The 17,396-nt window shown below is 39.2% G+C and overlaps 1 protein-coding gene across 1 annotated transcript; it reads right to left on the bottom strand.

Moving 5' to 3' along the window:
* Positions 1-6,126: 6,126 nt before the first annotated feature.
* On the bottom strand, positions 6,127-16,933 carry LOC141611164 (DDT domain-containing protein PTM-like). The gene is made up of 10 exons (XM_074429618.1): positions 16,600-16,933; positions 15,226-16,436; positions 14,377-15,069; positions 12,158-13,364; positions 11,362-11,644; positions 9,899-10,023; positions 9,344-9,807; positions 9,192-9,220; positions 7,761-8,318; positions 6,127-7,395 (listed from the first exon to the last, which is right to left on the bottom strand). The coding sequence occupies exons 2-10, from the start codon at positions 16,266-16,268 to the stop codon at positions 6,467-6,469; spliced, it is 5,331 nt and encodes a 1,776-aa protein (XP_074285719.1). The 5' UTR covers positions 16,269-16,436; positions 16,600-16,933; the 3' UTR covers positions 6,127-6,466.
* Between the last annotated feature and the right edge of the window lie 463 nt (positions 16,934-17,396).

Below are 17,396 nucleotides of genomic sequence, written 5' to 3' on the forward strand. Positions count from 1 at the left end.
CGGGAAGATAACGTGGATTTATTGACCTTACCTTAGGATAAGGGATTCCGACTCACGAACCCAGGAGGGAGGTGATCGGGATGACTACCGTCCTAACGCGAACCCGAGAGGAAGGTGTTAGGCGACTTAGAGGCGTTTTCCTTTAGCTTTAACCATTCCCCAATGACTTGTTAATGAATTTTATGGTTGTAAACAAGGTGTGTTGGTGGAGAAAATTGGACCATAGGCCTTTTCTTTACTGCTTAAATCTGTATTGCATTACTTGTTTAGTTTAGTAGTTTTAGTTAGTTATTAGTTTAGTTTCTTAGCTTAATTTCAACCAATCTCATGATTTACGTAGCTTACATATAATTTGAGACATAACAGTACTCGATCCTTGATCTCCTTGTGGTTCGACCTCGACTATCCTACTACATTAGTTGAGTATTTGTTTGATTGGGGGAGTGCGACAAACCTCACTATCAACGTTTCAGGAGTTACCATATTCGATTCAGCCGCAAATAACAAGTATTAAACCATTTTTAACGAGTATCCGATTATCGTCCCACATTCGTTTATCTTACACCGAAGGCTCAAATTTCATCAATTGCTCCTCGAAATTTGTGAGGCCCCTTTGTCTAACCTGAGAAATCGTCCTTATGATTTGCGGGCACTTTTGCTACCTGGTACTCAAATTCCTAAAATCGTGTATTATACACTTTATTTTCAGCCGGTCGGGAGGCGGTACCGGGTTGTATTTCCTTTTATCCCGTTTTTTTACCATGAGTCCGGGGTCGTTTTAGGAGTTACCATATTCAATTTCAGCCGTAAATGACAAAGTATTAAACCCATTTTAAGGATTATAGGATTATCGACCCATATTGGTTTATCACACTTTGTCAGCCTCAAATATAATCCGTTGCTCCTCAAAATTTATGATGTCCCTTTGTCTTACCCTAGAAAGCGTCCTTATGATTTATAAACATTTTTGTTACGAGATCCTAAAATCCCAAAACCGTGTACAATTTGAGCCGTTCAGGAGGCTGACTCCCGTTTTTTCTTCCACGTGTACCAGATCGTTTCAGGAGCTATCCTATATTTATGTCTCAAATAAAAAGTATTAAACAATTAATAACGAGTATCCGATTATCGATCCACATTGGTTTATCGCACACCGTGAGCCTCAAATGTCCTCGGTTACTCCTCAAAATTCGTGAGGCCCCTTTGTCTGACCCGAGAAATCATCCTTATGATTTACGGACATTTTTATCCCAGGACTCTAAAAGCTCGAAAATCGTGTATCACTTGAATTTGAGCCGTTTGGGAAGCGGTGCCGGGTTGTGTTTCTTTTTCTCCCGTTTTTCTACCATGTGTCCGGGGTCGTTTCAGTAGTTAACATATTCGATTTCAGCCACATATAACGAATTTAAGCCGTTTGGGAAGCGGTGTCGGGTTGTGTTTTTTTTTCTCCCGGTTTTCTACCACGTGTCCCGGGTCGTTTCAGTAGTTAACATATTCGATTTCAGCCACATATAACAAGTGTTCAACCACTTTTAATGAGTATCCGATAATCAACCTACATTGGTTTATCGCACACCGTCAGCCTCAAATATCCCTTGTTGCTCCTCAAAATTTATGATGCCCTTTGTATGACTCGAAAAACCATCCTCTTGATTTAAGGAAACTTTTTTTCGGGACTCGGAAATCCTGAAAATCGTGTATTAGACACTTCAATTTGAGAAGTTCGGAACGTAATATCGGGTTGTGTTTCTTTTTCTCCTTGTCTTTCTACCATGTGTCGGGAGTCGTTTCAGAAGTTACCATATTCGATTTCAGCCGCAAATAATAAGTATTAAACTATTTTTAACGATTATCCGATTATCGACCCACATTAGTTTATCGCATAATGTGAGTCTCAAATGTTCTCTATTGCTCCTTAAAATTTGTGACACCGCCAAGTCTTACCTAAGAAAGCGTCCTTATAATTTACAGGCATTTTTTCCTGGGACTCGGAAATTAAAAAAAAAAAAAAAAAAAAAAAAGTCTACAATGATATACTTCATTTTGTCCCGGTCAGGGGGCGGTACCGGGTTGTGTTTCTTTTTCTCCCGGTTTTTCCACCATGTGTTCAGGGTCATTTTAAAAGTGACCCTAGTCGATTTCAGCTGCAAATAACAAGTATTAACCCATTTTTAGCATGTATCCGATTATCGACCCGAATTGGTTTATTGCTCACCGTCAGCCTCAAATGTCCTCGGTTGCTCCTGAAAATTTGTGAGCCCCATTTGTATGACCCGAGAAATCGTTCTTATGATTTACGAACATTTATGTTCTGGGACACTTAAATCTCGAAAACCGTGTATTACACACATCAATTTAAGCCGATCATAAGGGAGTACCGTTTGTGTTCTTTATTTCCCGGTTTTTCTACCACGTGTCCGGGGTCGTTATAGAAGTTACCATATTCAATTTCAGCCGCAGTAACAAGTATTAAACCACTTTTAAGGAGTATCCGATTATCAACCCACATTTAGTTATTGCACATCGTCAGCCTCAAATGTCCTCGGTTACACCTCAAAATTTGTGAGGCCCCTTTGTATGACCTGAGAAACTATCCTTATAATTCACGAAATTTTTTGTTCCGGAACTCTGAAATCCCGAAAACCGTGTATTACACTACAATTTGAGCCGTTCGGAAGCAAATATCGGGTTGTGTTTCGTTTTCTCCCAGTTTTTCTGCCACGTGTCCAGGGTCGCTTCGGAAGTTACCCTTGTCGATTTCAGCCGCAAATAACAAGTATTAAACTATTTTTAGCGAGTATCCGATTATCAACCCAAATTGGTTTATTGCACCGTCAGCCTCAAATATCCTCTGTCGGTCCTCGAAATTCGTAATGCCGCTTTGTCTCACCCGAGAAGCGTCCTTATAATTTACGCACATTTTTTTCCCGGGACTTTGTAATCCCGAAAACGTGTATTTTACACTTCAATAAAAGCCGTTCAGGAGGCAATACCGGGTTGTATTTCTTTTTCTCCAGGTTTTTCTACCACGTGTCCGAGGTCGTTTCATGAATTAGCCTATTCAATTTCAACCGCATATAACAAGTATTAAACAATTTTTAACGAGTATCCGGTTATAGACCAACATTGGTTTATCGCACACCGTCAACCTCAAATGTCCCATGTTGCTCCTCAAAGTTTGTGATGCCCCTTTGTATGACTCGGAAAACAATCCTTTTGATTTACGGACATTTTTGTTTCGGGACTCGGAAATCCCGAAAACCCGTGTATTAGACAATTCAATTTGAGTAGTTCGGAACGCAATATCGGGTTGTGTTTCTTTTTCTCCCTGTCTTTCTACCACGTGTCCGGAGTCGTTTCAGAAGTTACCCTATTTGATTTCAGCCGCAAATAATAAGTATGAAACTATTTTTAACGATTATCCGATTATCGACCCACATTGATTTATCGGATAATGTGAGTCTCAAATGTTCTTTGTTGCTCCTCATTTGTGACACTGCGAAGTCTTACCTAAGAAAGCGTCCTTATAATTTACCGAAAACCGTCTATTATATACTTCATTTGGTCCGGGTCAGGAGGCGGTATCGGGTTGTGTTTTCTTTTATCCCGGTTTTTCCACCATGTGTCCATGGTCATTTTAAGAGTTACCCTAGTCGTTTCAACCGCAAATGACAAGTATTAAACCATTTTTATCAAGTATCCGATTATCTACCCGAATTGGTTTATCGCACACCATCAGCCTCAAATGTCGGTTGTTCCTCAAAATTTGTGAGGACCATTAGTATGACCCGAGAAATCGTTCTTATGATTTACGGACACTTTGTTCCAGGACACTGAAACTCCGAAAACCGTGTATTACACACTTCAATTTAAGCCGTTCGGAAGGGAGTGACGGGTTGTGTTTCTTTTTCTCCCGGTTTTTCGACCACGTGTCCGTCGTCGTTACAGAAGTTACCACATTTGAGTTTAGCCGCAAGTAACAAGTATTAAACTATTTTTAACGGTATCCAATTATCGACCCAAATTGATTTATCGCATGCCGTCAGTCTCCAATATCCTCGGGTGCACCTCAAAATTTGTGAGGCACCTTTGTATGGCCTGAGAAACTATCCTTATGATTCACGAAATCTTTTGTTCCGGAACCCTGAAAATCTGAATTAATGTATTTCATATCATCAAAGTTTTGGCGGTTTTCTTATATCTTCTACGAGTATATATTTGCAGTGAGTCCCTATTTCTAGATTCAGTACACTTTTAAATAATACAATCACTAGATAAAACTATAAAACAATGTACTCTATATTTAAGAAATAAATTATCACAATTGTAATGTAAATTAGTGTAAATATGGAGTAACAATATATGTGAATAATAAAAAATAATTATAATGTATTAAAATTTAAAAAAAAATAAGGAATTAAATGAGCTATTTGTAAGGAACAATTTTTTACGTTACATTATGTAAGGAATAAAATTTTGTTTTTGTTTCCAACCCTTTTGCTTTAGATTGTCCAAACCTAGTAAACAATATGGTGGGTATTACTTTTTTTTTTTTCTTTTTTTTTTTGGACAGCTGTGAAGAAAGAGTTTTACATTATATTGGTACGGCTCACTAAATCATACCTATAAACTACAACATAAAACACTAGAGTACTAATAACATAAACTAAAACAAGGTAATAATTGCATCGGTTAACAACATCGTGTTGATGACGTACGACGAAAGTCTGAACACTCTCTTTATAATCAATATCTACCCCAATCTCTAAAGAATTAGCAGCGCTGGCCAAGGAAAACATTCATCTTCACTTGTCTTGATTGATGTAGCTTCGGAAAAATACCCGCAACAAGACCCATGAAAGGGTCTCGGAGATTCATCTCATTGGCTGTGAAAATCTTTCTCAGAAACCAACGAGTCTCCGCAAACTCATTTTTACTCATCTTAACTGATACAGCTTCAGAGAAATACCTACTGATGGGGCATATTCTACACCCGCTGACCAAGTCAACATATTGACCAAGGTCAAAGCTAAAAGACAACAAGTCAAAAGAAAAACGGCCTAACCGACAAAGCCTGTCGGCCTGTCACTTGGGTCTCGGCTCGGCAACTAGCCGGCCGAGAGGCATATCCGTGTACTCGCATCCAGTCCCCTCGGCATGGAGTCAACCAGGTGTCATGGGTCCCTCGGCCGAGGGTAAGACAGTCTTTCCACCTGCTACGCCACTTGGCCACTACGTGACAAAAGGTGAAAGTCTATAAATACTCCACATCTCTCATTGAGAAATCAACTGGAAAATCTGGTATAAAACTCCCTTATCTCTCTACAATATACTTTGCCAAGTTAAACATACAACTTATCTCTCTAAGTTTACTGACTTGAGCGTCGGAGTGAGTACGCTCGGCCCCAAGCCGAGCAGTTTGTTCATCTTTACAGGAAAGAGTCAAAGGAAGAGACGAGCAACGACATCATTCTACAAGCTCAAGTGGTCACAATCCTGCTCCGGAATTACACCCGGAACACCTACAACGAGACCCAAGAGAGCGTCTCGGAGATTCATCTCCTTGGCTGTGATACACCTCATCTGGGAACCAACGAGCCCCTTGACCCAACGAGAGAGAACAAAGTGCACTTGCGCTCTAAGGACGTAGAAAGAAAAGGAGGAAAGCATACCACAAAAATTTGTTTCCACAGAAGAGCAAACTCCTATACTTTGGAACACAGCCCTTTAACCGGTCGGGTTGGGTTATAGAAAAATTTAATGGGTTGGGTTAGGGTTAAGACAAGTGACCCGTTTATATAATTAGGTCGGGTTAGGGTTGGGGTAGTTATAACCCGTTTAAAGTTGACACGAACACGACCCGATCTTTGCCGGATCTAATTGTAGGGAAAGTTTTCAAACACCACATTGCCTTCATCACGGCCATCAACTAAAACATCAATTCTCTGACTGATGAAAACCGGGATCAGTTCTTTACACGCCAATTATACTATGTACTCGCTAATTTTCAAGCAGCCAATTGCAAAAAAAAAACGAGTGCAGTCAGCCAATCAGGGGAAAAAAACTCGGTCTCTGTAAATGAAAATTCTCTAGTAAGTAAGTAACAACCCCCCATGCTACGAAGAATCAAATCAAATTTTGTGTTACTTCTATCCCACAAGCCAATAAAATTACTTTTTTCTTTCAATTACATCGTTCCCTTCATTCCCCTGTTACAGAAACACCAAAAAGGGAAAAAAACATCTTTCAACAAGGGCGGCCAAAAAAATCTAAAGCTAAAACTGTACTACTGCTAATCACTAATCAGGTAAGCAACATGTGGTTTAAAAAGAGCCAAAGAATGAACATCTCACAACAGACCACAATATTAACCCCAGTAAGCAGCCACCGGCTATAGCCTAACGGGCTAAGGCTCCCACTAAAAGTCCTATACAATCAGCACATAGACGACATAAGAACAAGATGGTTAGCTCCATTCACGACACTGGCCACAACTCCACAAGCCTCCAGGAAACACGTCGTCCCAGGGTGAACAATGCCTGTGAATCTGTATACCACACATGTGGCAAGCAAGATCAGGAGCTGGAGTTGCTACTTGGCACACCTCACACCGAAGCTCTGCTGAGGGCTCTATGGGTGCTTTTGCCTCGAGAAGCGAATCAAAGGAACTTACATTGCAATGCTCCATAAACCCATTTAAGGAATATTCACCAGCGATATCGTTCCAACCCCCACTTGATGCATCTACTCCTTCTACCGGATTATCACCGTCATTTTCCAACAATTCTGTAAAAGAGAAGTAGGTTTGTGGTTCATAGTCACTCTCGTAGTTGAAGCCATCACAGTTTAGTGAGGGTCCAGCTTGGACGCCTCCATTGCATATATCCCACTCAACTTTCGGGTCAGCAAAATTCTTGGTCTCATCGGATGTAGGTAATTGAACCGAAGAGAAATCAGTCCAAGTAAGCCCATCATCGTCTTTTTCACTCTGCATCTGCCTTCTGACTGGAAGCTTTTGAGGGCCTGGCACAAAACTGTTCTGGTCAAAACCCGGTTCTGAATTCGGATCGGGCATCTGATCGATTTTTGAAACAGACATAAGAAGGGGATCATCTGCCTCTGTAAACATATCATCTTCTTCTTCATCTATCTCAATCAGCGATAGTGGAGTTGAAGCCAAGGAATCAGCCTGGTCTGATGTCGCTTCAGAGAGAGAGTTCGCATCCACTGTCTCCTCCTTTGGACCCCTAATAAGTAGTTTTCTGACCTCGGTCTTCTTAGGATCCTCGTAAGGGCATGTAGGGGATTTAATTCTACGACATTTGCAACATTTAAAACCAAACAATTCAGGAAGCTTGGACTCATCTAGTTTAACAGCATCGGCATGGTACCAATCTGCACAAGTAGAAAGCATATATATGTGAACCAATTATCACATGATACCAATCGACAACCTCCATCTTAATCTTATTGACCCGATTTTCACATTGGTGGTCAACAAAGGTCAACCACGAGTCTACGACCACTAAATTCTCCAAATATATGTGGATATATAATGTAAAGTTATGGCATGTTCGTTGTATGGCTTGTATCAAAATAACAACTTTCACATTATCATTATTAAAAAGCCGAAGCTGTTGTATAATGTGAGAAAATATTGGTTAAAGTTGACAATGTTTGACCAACAAAGTTAAATGGGGATAGTATTCGAGGACACAGAAAACTCTATAAATAGAACTGAAGATTATTCATAAACTTACTTTCACATATCGCCTCACAGCGGATGTACATCAAATTAGGACTATAAGTCTTCTGGCATAAGTGACATTTTGGTTGCAACGTCAAACCTTCTGAAGAGCCCCTAAAGATGATATTTCTAAGTCGAAAATCAGATCCATCATCATTAGAAGACTTCTTCTTCCATATTAGACCGTGGCACAAGGATGCTTTTCTCTCGCTCTTACTTGTTTTGCTCTTACTTGATTTGCCCTTACTTGATTTGCTCCCAGATTTAGATCGCTTATTAGAAGTTCCGACAGATGAAAATTGTTGGGTACAGTTTTTTGACTTCAAACTTTTGACAGCTGTTGTAGAATTCTGATGTTGACCACTAGATTTTAACTTTCCACTTTTAGGAACTACGGCAGAATTCTGAAATTCTTGCCCCTGCATGGCTAATGGACTGATAGGAGATTCAACACTATTGTTGGATTGGCAGAGAAATTTACGTTGTGAGCACTGCTTGCAAATGGCTCTAAATTCGATATCCTCGTCCACGAGTTCTGTTGAACTCAACATGCAAGTCTTGTGACAATACCCTGAACGAAAAACAGAAATAAAACAGCCGCTTAGCCGGGTCGTTGCATAAATCAGGCACAATATATGTCGTCCTTGAGAGGTCAACTAGTCACAAATACACGGTACATGTGACCCACAAAAGGTAAAAGGAAAGACGGGGTAAAAGTGTAAAACTAGGGAAAGGAAAGTAGGTTGCACAAGATAAGACAAAGTAAAATATCAACTGGAAATAATCATCTAAAGGTAGGTTGCATCAGATAAGCTTTCGTAGATATTTTATCATCAATTGCTATGTCATAAAAAGTTAAGGTTATACTCCCTTCCTCCGGGTCATTTGTTTACCTATTCTAATTTTGGTTGTCTCACTCATTTGTCTACCTTTCGAATTAAGGAATGAATTTCAGAAGTTATTTGATCATCCACCTCATCTTGATCCACTTGTCATTCAACAACTATATCTAGAAATGATCCCCTCCCTCTACATGGTCTTTGTGCCAAAACCAGAGGTACAAATTATCGGGATTCGGGATGGAGGGAGTATTTATTTAGAAATTAGAATAATAAAATTTCACCAATATTATACGATTTTTTTAGTGTTTTTCATTACAAAGTTTTCTAACTGGGTCATCTCGGGTTCTTTGTGGGCCGTATCAGACCAAGACACCAAGTTGGTCGGTACACAATATAAATCGGTCATTTCGGCCGATATTTTCTATATTTAGTTCACCCAATACATCTCGGGATATCTCATATCCACAGGCTCCTATACCGATACATCTCGGGTGATACGAGACATATAGGCCGAGATATTAAATTATGCTACCGGCTGTCAGATTGTGTCATGCTGTCAACTGGACTTCACATAAGTTGAGAAGAGTTATAAATGAGCTTACCTTCACATGTATTGCACGTAACAGCCAGTCTGAAAATCGCATCACCAAAAAGAAGAAAAGAGAAGTCAATATATAAAGTTGATACTGAAGATGGATTTACGAAATATCAATAGAGAAACATGAGATTATAGAAGAATAGGGAAGAAAATTACTCGAGTAAAGCATCCGTGTGACAAGATGCACAGGGGCACACATGCAAACCATCCCTCTTGAGTGAAAGATAGACAAATATGTCTTTACGAGAAGCTTTCAATTGCCTCCTCTGGCGTTTAGTAAAACGATCAGGTTTTACAGGAGGTGAGAGATCAGTCGTTTCTGCCTTTTCCTCATATTCTTTGACCAAATACAAGGGAACGCGTGCTTCGAGAAACCAATACTTCAAGTTTCCATCTTCACATTCTTCCTTCTCAATAATGCTCTTCATAAGACGGGAAGAGAGGTGCTTCTGACTTCCAAAAACTATTCCATATAGAATCTTGTTTTCCGTAATCCTCTTATCGCATATCCGAGCATTCCTAAAAGCAAATGCCTCTGTTTCCGGACCTTTTCCTTCGACTGCATTTTGCTCGGGGCGAACAACATCGCTCCATTTTATATGCTGGTCCAGGTATCTCACCTGATGGAAAAGGTCATTCCAGTTGAGCTCATAAAGCAGCAAACAAACCCAAGTGAGCAAACAAGTGTTAAAAGCATATCAGACATATAACCTGAAGTGCTAGCTGTGAAGCATTCTTAGCCATCTCAACAGCTGCTCTCCATATGAATTGTCTGCTTCTCTTGGGTACATCTGAACCATCGGCATAATAGATGCCGAGAAGCCTCTTAGAACCACCTACAAAAACCCAGAAAAACGATTGACTATAGTGGTTCAAAAATCATCTTAATCGTGATGCTTTTACAACATAAAGTTTGTTCTTTTCCCCTTGTACGTTCCATTCTCAGGAAAAAAGAATCAGATAAAACGAGAGCAGGACGAAAAGTGAAATTAAAACAACACAAGTTCTTCAGAAATTATGTAGTTCACAAAAGAAAACTATCATTAACTACGATTAAACATAATTTTGGTTTGTACCGAACTGCTTGGTCTAAAGCAAGCACGAACAATTTACTTTCATCAGTCAGTCCTCAAACTTATGAATTTCTCTGTCGGTTAGAAAAATATGATCTTATTACCTAATCCTTTCAGATTGATGTCATTGCGAAAAAAGAATAGTCACCGATACCCTTCCCCCTCTCTGTCGGTTAGAAAAATATGATCTTATTACCTAATCCTTTCAGATTGACGTCATTGCGAAAAAAGAATAGTAACCGATACGCCCGGATGAATATTTATAAGCTTGTAGTCCAGTTCAATCATAGACTGGTACTGTCTAAATTTTCTAACTCGAGTTCAAGGCCAAATATTTACAAATCCGGCCTTCCAGTCGTTGACGTCTATGAACCTAATTATAAAAGAGAAGCTAAAAATTATTAAGCCCAAAAAAAACATCTCTGCAACACACAGAAATAATTTAGCTAGCTACTGTAAATAATTTAAAATCTAAAATTGAGTAGCCTGTTTCAGGTCTATTGATGGCCATAAGGTGCAGTATGTATAGGTTATTGAAGGGCTCCGTCCAACATCCAACCTTTGAAGAGTTGGTTACTTCCTGCAGAGTGCAGGCTCCAGAAAAGCTTAAAAGCATGGGTGGCATTAGCCGACTTCTATAAAAGCAGTTATGTCAAACATGGTCATACTCCTAAACAGATCTAGCAGACATAGGATTCTACACTTAGGCCTATCAAGAATCAAACCTCCGTAAAATCAAAGAAGTATAAAACATTGGCTGACAAATCACACAAGATCCCATTATCCAGATCAAATAAGAATGAAAGCTTCTTCAACCAGTGTTTTGACTTCTAATTTAGGGGTGCAAAGAGGGTGACAAACATTAGCCCTAATAAGGTGCTCAGAGGCACAGCGCCATTGCTGACAATTATGAAACTCCCGACCCAATAGGAAAAGACCACATTTAAACACACTAACTCCTAGAAGATCACATTTAATTATACATTGTTGACAATTATGCAAAGAGAGAGTATGACTTAGTTAAGACTGAAGCCTTCTAGAGCAGATTCTGTTAACACCAAAAAATGGATGATGGAGAGCAATTTAGAGAAGATATGGCACCTTGACGAGCTGCCTTCCTAATAACTCGACTAGGAAATATTCCTTTCTGGAATACAAACTTTGCCAACTTCCCTCCCCGCCACCAGCACAATTCTTTAGAATCAATAGGATCATCATCTGCAGCCTCAGGTATCGTATTATTTTTCTTACGTTTCCCAGGACCACGCTTCTGAACAGGCCCAGATGCAGCAGCACTCTGAGGTACTGGAGATTCATCCATCCATGTGTCTACAAGTTTAGTCCATTCTGATGAGACAGCAATTGAGCAGAGATTTCTCTCAAGCTGCGCAATTATAAACAGAAGGCAAGGTTGATGATGAATGATACATGTGCATAAAACTTCAGATATCAAGCTACTCATATAGCACCCACACAATGAAAAAGATGGTAAATAAGAACATCCTTGACGACTCCACAATCACAACTTTAAGATCTAAGAACATGACATTGGATTTTAACAGCTTCAGCAAGTTTATGAGTGTACTGTCCAGCGGCATGATTCTCGCTTCGAATGTGAGAGGTCCGGAATTCAAACATGAGCCCCCTTCATGTATTTACAAAAAAAAGCCATTTTCTGAGGAAACATACATAGATGCAGTATATGATAAACCAAGGATTTAAATGAATGAAAGACCAACTGCTACCTACAGTGTACATGTGTCCAAAAAATTTAAAAGAAAAGGCAAGTCAAGAAGTAACATGAATCAGATTTGAGTTGAAGTTTAGAGCATTAGGCCTTTATATCTTTAATAGGGGAACAAAAGAAGAAATTTCTGTCAAAAAAACAGCAACTTACTTCAAGCAATAGAGACTTTATCTCACAGCAAGCGGAAGCCTGCTCTACTTTCTTACGCCACTGTTCTCGATAGCTTAAACTCCGAAATGGTCCAACTGTCAAACCACGAAAACTTTCTTCCATGAATAATGTATATGCTGCTATGCCATAAAGACCACCATCTACTATTTTCTCCAGCCGCAAGCCAGAAATAAACTTCATTTCTGCTCTAGTAGCATTCAGTGCAGCTTGATTTAGTAAGCAAGCTTTCTTGCTGGTAACAGGGGCTTTGCAGTGAAAACACCAACTACAGCGCTCCCTCGGAATTTCAACGAGTTTCTTTACAGTACTAGGCCAAAAGAAACGGACAGCTGCAGATGAGAAAGCTTTTGCTTGTAACGAAACATTAGCAGCCATGGCCTTCCTAGGATCTGATGCATGTATCTCAGAAGCTTGATTTTCATCAGATGATAGACCAGCAAAATTTGCAACAGCAGATGCTGCAAAGGCCCCGTGAACATAATTATTGACGTAAGCAAGTGGTTTGAATATAGATCCCATGTATAAGCAAGTATCCTTTTTCTGGAATGTTTTGCCAACAGTTCTGACACTTACTTCTCCCACTTGCAAATGGTAGCTTTCTGGAAAACATACACCATTTTTATGGCTTGTGCCGGTGGCGTACCCAGAGGTGCACACAGCAATTTCCGCAGTAGTTGATTGATCAGCCAGCCCTACTTGTGTTGATCGACAAAGCTCAGCCAGCTCGGAAAGCACGCTGGTCACATTGGTTGCATTTTGTCTCATTGAAGAAACACTAGAGTACAGCATGCTTTTGGGGTCATTTTGCAATGCTTCACCCAGCAAAATACTATCAGAACCAGATTTAAGATTCCCATTGCCTAATCCAGAGGCATCATGTATAGAGCTTTCACCAACACCAGTAGCATAATTATAGGGAGCCTCCTCATTCCTATTCTCGGCAGAAAGATGAGGTTGAAACGATAACAGCCTATAATCATCTTTATTATCCACAACCATACTTTGATTAATCATAAGAGGTGATACCACAGGCTGTGGTAGTTCCCAGTACTTCGATATAGCCTGACAGATCCCTAAGTAAGAAATTGAATGGTAAGGAGATGAGCAAAGCACTGAAAGAACTGTTGGAACATCATTACGATTGTAGTATCTCACAAAAGAAGATGCCTTGAGAGAGACCTTTAGCCTGAAATTGAAGTCATTCAAAATAAATTGGGATTCAGTTAATCCACACAGCAATACAGATCATGACAAAATATTTCGCAATTAGACAGATAGATAACATTACCCCAAGTACCTAAAAAGCTCCCACCTATGGCAAGGCAGTGTCATATGTAGAAACTTTACTCTTTAGGACTTGCTTGGATTGAGGGTAAAAGGTAGGGAATGAATATGGGAGTAATAGGTAAGGTGCATTTTCCATGTTTGGCATGTGAGTAATTATTCACCTCCCGAATCTATAACCCTCATGAAAGGGTAATACATTACCCACCCTCCCCCGGGTAATGATTAAGGGAGTAAAACATCTACTCTAATCATTATCCTTATGCCAAACCTATCATCAATGAACTCACTACCCAAGTAATTAACTTTCATCGTAATTATCACCCAATTAAAATTTACCCCCCAAATTATTCCATGGATTCCAGGCAAGCCCTTAATCTCAAACATAGAGCGGTTATTTATTAAATGACCCATAATGAAATCGTGACAAGAATTTCATCCACCACCAATGCTTCACAATACAAGCGTATGCAATTCGCCAATTACTGACGATTCGCTTGGGTTCAACATATTCCAAAGCCAAAGACTATGAGTCTTTCACTCAATTAGAAACGGAAAGATGCCATAGATATATTTCGCACCCTATAATAGTCCCTGTACTCTTGACATGCTTTAACTAGAATTCATTTCTTTCACAAGTTTCCTTCCAAAATGCAGCATAACATCAATGGCCTCTTTTATGCTATGCTTTCCATTATGCTTGTGTCCTCTCATCGTCCATCTCAGACAAGCTAGCTCCTATCTAGTGTACTTGCGTATGTTGAACCAAACTACTGAACATGATATATTCACCAACAAGCTACCTTCCGTTTTCTAATTTTTTTTGCTAAGATTATATACATATATAATTGGTCATGTTAAGAAAAATAGAAAAAATAAAGAAAAAAAACAAGCGAAGGGAAGCTTAAACTTACACCAATAAGTGGCTGCAAGTACCCAAAAACAATTGAGCATAAGAATCCACCCCAAATACTTCAGCCCCTCTCAGTGATGTTCCACTGTTAATCGGTGGACCAATTCTGCCGATTGTACATTCAGGACAAAACCATTCTCCATCGGGTATCGATAATTTGTTGACACCTATGCATCTTGAGTGATAAGCAGATGGACAACCATCACAGCAAATCAGCATTCCCTCCATTCCACAAAGCCGGCATTCATCCCTATTACCATCCTCACCAACATCATCAGTATCTAAGTTATGATCCTCACTTTTCACAGTCTTTGAACCGAAAAAGACACTGTTTTCTGTAACCGAACTTGAATTGTCTCTATCTTTCCCAACAAAAGTCTTTGAATTTCTAGGATATGCATGTCTGGTCACTTTATCAAAAGGATTTGAAAAACTCACATCAGAATCAACACCAACTTCGGACTCTTCCCGTGTGTCTATCTCTGACCTTATCTCTTCGGCATCAAGAACATCATCACACAAAATTTGCAGAACTGTCAGTTTGGTCTCAATAGATAAGGTACAGTATTCCTTCTCTAAAGCATCAATGTAAAATGCCTTCCACTCTGATCCATTTAAATGCCCCATTGCAATCAAATAATGGACCAAGTAAACTGGCCACGTCAAATTATCAAGCAAGCTCCAGTCAATGGCTCTGTAAAAGTAAATCAAAATAAACAAAAACTGGAATGAATATTAAAAAAATAGCACCCAAAATAAAGACACGATCAAGCAAGCTCCACGATTTCTTCGAAATTCTCAAATTGAGAGCATAAAGGTAAAATAAACACAAGGAGACGGATTATTTTACCTCATACACTTTGATGCAAGCTGAGATCCTTCAGACACAAGACTTTCAAGATGCCGTCTCAAAACCCTCAAAAGAGCAACGTGAATAGCATCCAATAATGTGTTTGGGGTAGAACATTTGAGACAACCCACAAGATCATCTAGTGTAAAGGGACTCAAGAACAAATGAACACTGAATGTACGTAGAAAACCATGTACTGAAAAGAGATGTGAGACGTATTCCTCAGGAACACCAATGGTCCCAGAAGATGGAGGCAGTTCTGGTGGAAGTATGGCAGGGATCTCCGTATCCGCTCTCGTTTCCCAGCCCAAGCCATACTCACAAGAATCATCAGATGAATCATCATCATCATCCTCAAAACAATAATCTTCGTCTTTATCACCTTCATCATTGTCATCAATATCACTGCCACTAACATCCTCACCAGGAAACTCACTCACCTCAGTCTTCCTCGAATCATTCAGCACATTCCCAGCATTCTGTTCGTCCACCTTTTGTAATGCACAAACCACCTCTACAGAATCCACCTTCGTCGCCTCCTCTTTCAAATTCACACCCACCTCTTGTTTGCCTTTCAACCTAGCATCCTTGCCAGGCTCCTCTTTCAACTTCATGACACTTCGTTTCTCAATTGAATCATCCAATTTATTCCTCCTTTCCAACAACTCACCTACAAACCTCTGCCGTTCATCACCAATCACAAACTCACGCAACTCTCCACTATCCAAATCCTCACAATCCCCATCCTCATAATCAACCCTATACAATCCACTATCATAAGAAACAATTTTCCCAAGAAACGTACCACTCCCATCAAACTTCTTCAACACATACCTCCCAATCATCGCCTCTCCCCTCATTTCCACCGCCCTTTTCTTAGGCGGACGACCCCTTTTACGAGAATTTCCCATCTTCTCCCCATCCTCTTTACCATCCTCAATACTCCCACCAACAATACCAATCTCAACCACCTCAGTCGGAGAATCCTCCTCCCTTCTCCTCTTCCTCGGTCGACCCCTCGATTTAACCACCGGGGTCTCCATCCAATCAAAAACAAACCTAACCTCTCCCCTCCAAACCACACAAAAACTCACCCAAACTTCAACACACACAAAATCAACAAATCCACCCTAAAAATCACAACATTAGGGTTTACCACGCAAATCAATCCAATCAAAACCTCACCACTCACAGTACGGATCCAACAGATCCTGACATAAAATAATAATCACACTATATTAGAATCAATCAATTACTACAACCCTAAATAATAACAACAATATCGCGATAAATCAATATAACAACAAAATAAAATAAAATAAACATATACCTATGATTATATAACACACAATAAATTGAAAATTTTGATAATACCTTGGAAGAGTAAACCCTAGATTTGGAAAACCGCCATTAAAGGGAATCAAAGAGAGAAAAAATGGGGGGAAAAAGAGAAGAGAGAGAAAGGTGAGATGAACGAAGAGATGAGAGGAGTGAAATTCCTAGCCCTAAATTTTTCTCTTTTAAAAAAAAAATTAATTGGTTTTTAAAAATTGGGGATATGAATATGATATGATTTATTTACACTTCTTTATTATTGTAATTAACTCAAGGAGTGGTCATTTTGTGCAGTAAATAAAGTAGCTTTAGCGTATTTTCTGGATTGACTAGGAAATGTATTCATGATTTTAGGTGATTTGGTACGATACACGTTATTATTGATCTACTACGGAGTATTAATTTAATAATTTGTCAATTTGGATACTCTTTATTACTTTCTCTTCATTCCCTCTCTAATACACTTATATTTTAATATATTTTTTCCTTTTATTTATTAAAAAATTATTTTTTTATGAAAGGGTTACAACCATTGGATCATCACAATCTTTGATCCGGATCGTTTATAGAAATGAAGGTCGGTTTCTTTTGAGAAAATGGAGAGAATCCGGACCGGTAGTTCATATATCCCGGTCATTAGAATAATTACTTTCTTTGTTCTAGTTATTTATTTTTCTTTTTTATTTTTGAGTGTTTCAGTTAATTGTTTGTTTTTCTACTAGTTCCCGATGCACGGTTTCTTTAGATGACAATATTAGAATTTATTACGATTAATTTACTAACTTCATTTGTAATTTAATGATAAAATCTATGATTATTAGAATCAAATTAATATT

Source organism: Silene latifolia, chromosome 11 (assembly GCF_048544455.1).
Source record: "Silene latifolia isolate original U9 population chromosome 11, ASM4854445v1, whole genome shotgun sequence".
NCBI lineage: Eukaryota > Viridiplantae > Streptophyta > Magnoliopsida > Caryophyllales > Caryophyllaceae > Silene > Silene latifolia.

Excerpts from the sequence above, each read along its gene's own strand:
- LOC141611164 (XM_074429618.1), bottom strand. The coding sequence starts at position 16,268 with ATGGAGACCCCGGTGGTTAAATCGAGGGGTCGACCGAGGAAGAGGAGA. Across the intron at positions 15,070-15,225 it reads CTTGCATCAAAGTGTATGAG|AGCCATTGACTGGAGCTTGC; the intron begins GTAAAATAATCC and ends TTACTTTTACAG. Across the intron at positions 8,319-9,191 it reads TACGTGCAATACATGTGAAG|GGTATTGTCACAAGACTTGC; the intron begins GTAAGCTCATTT and ends TTTTTCGTTCAG.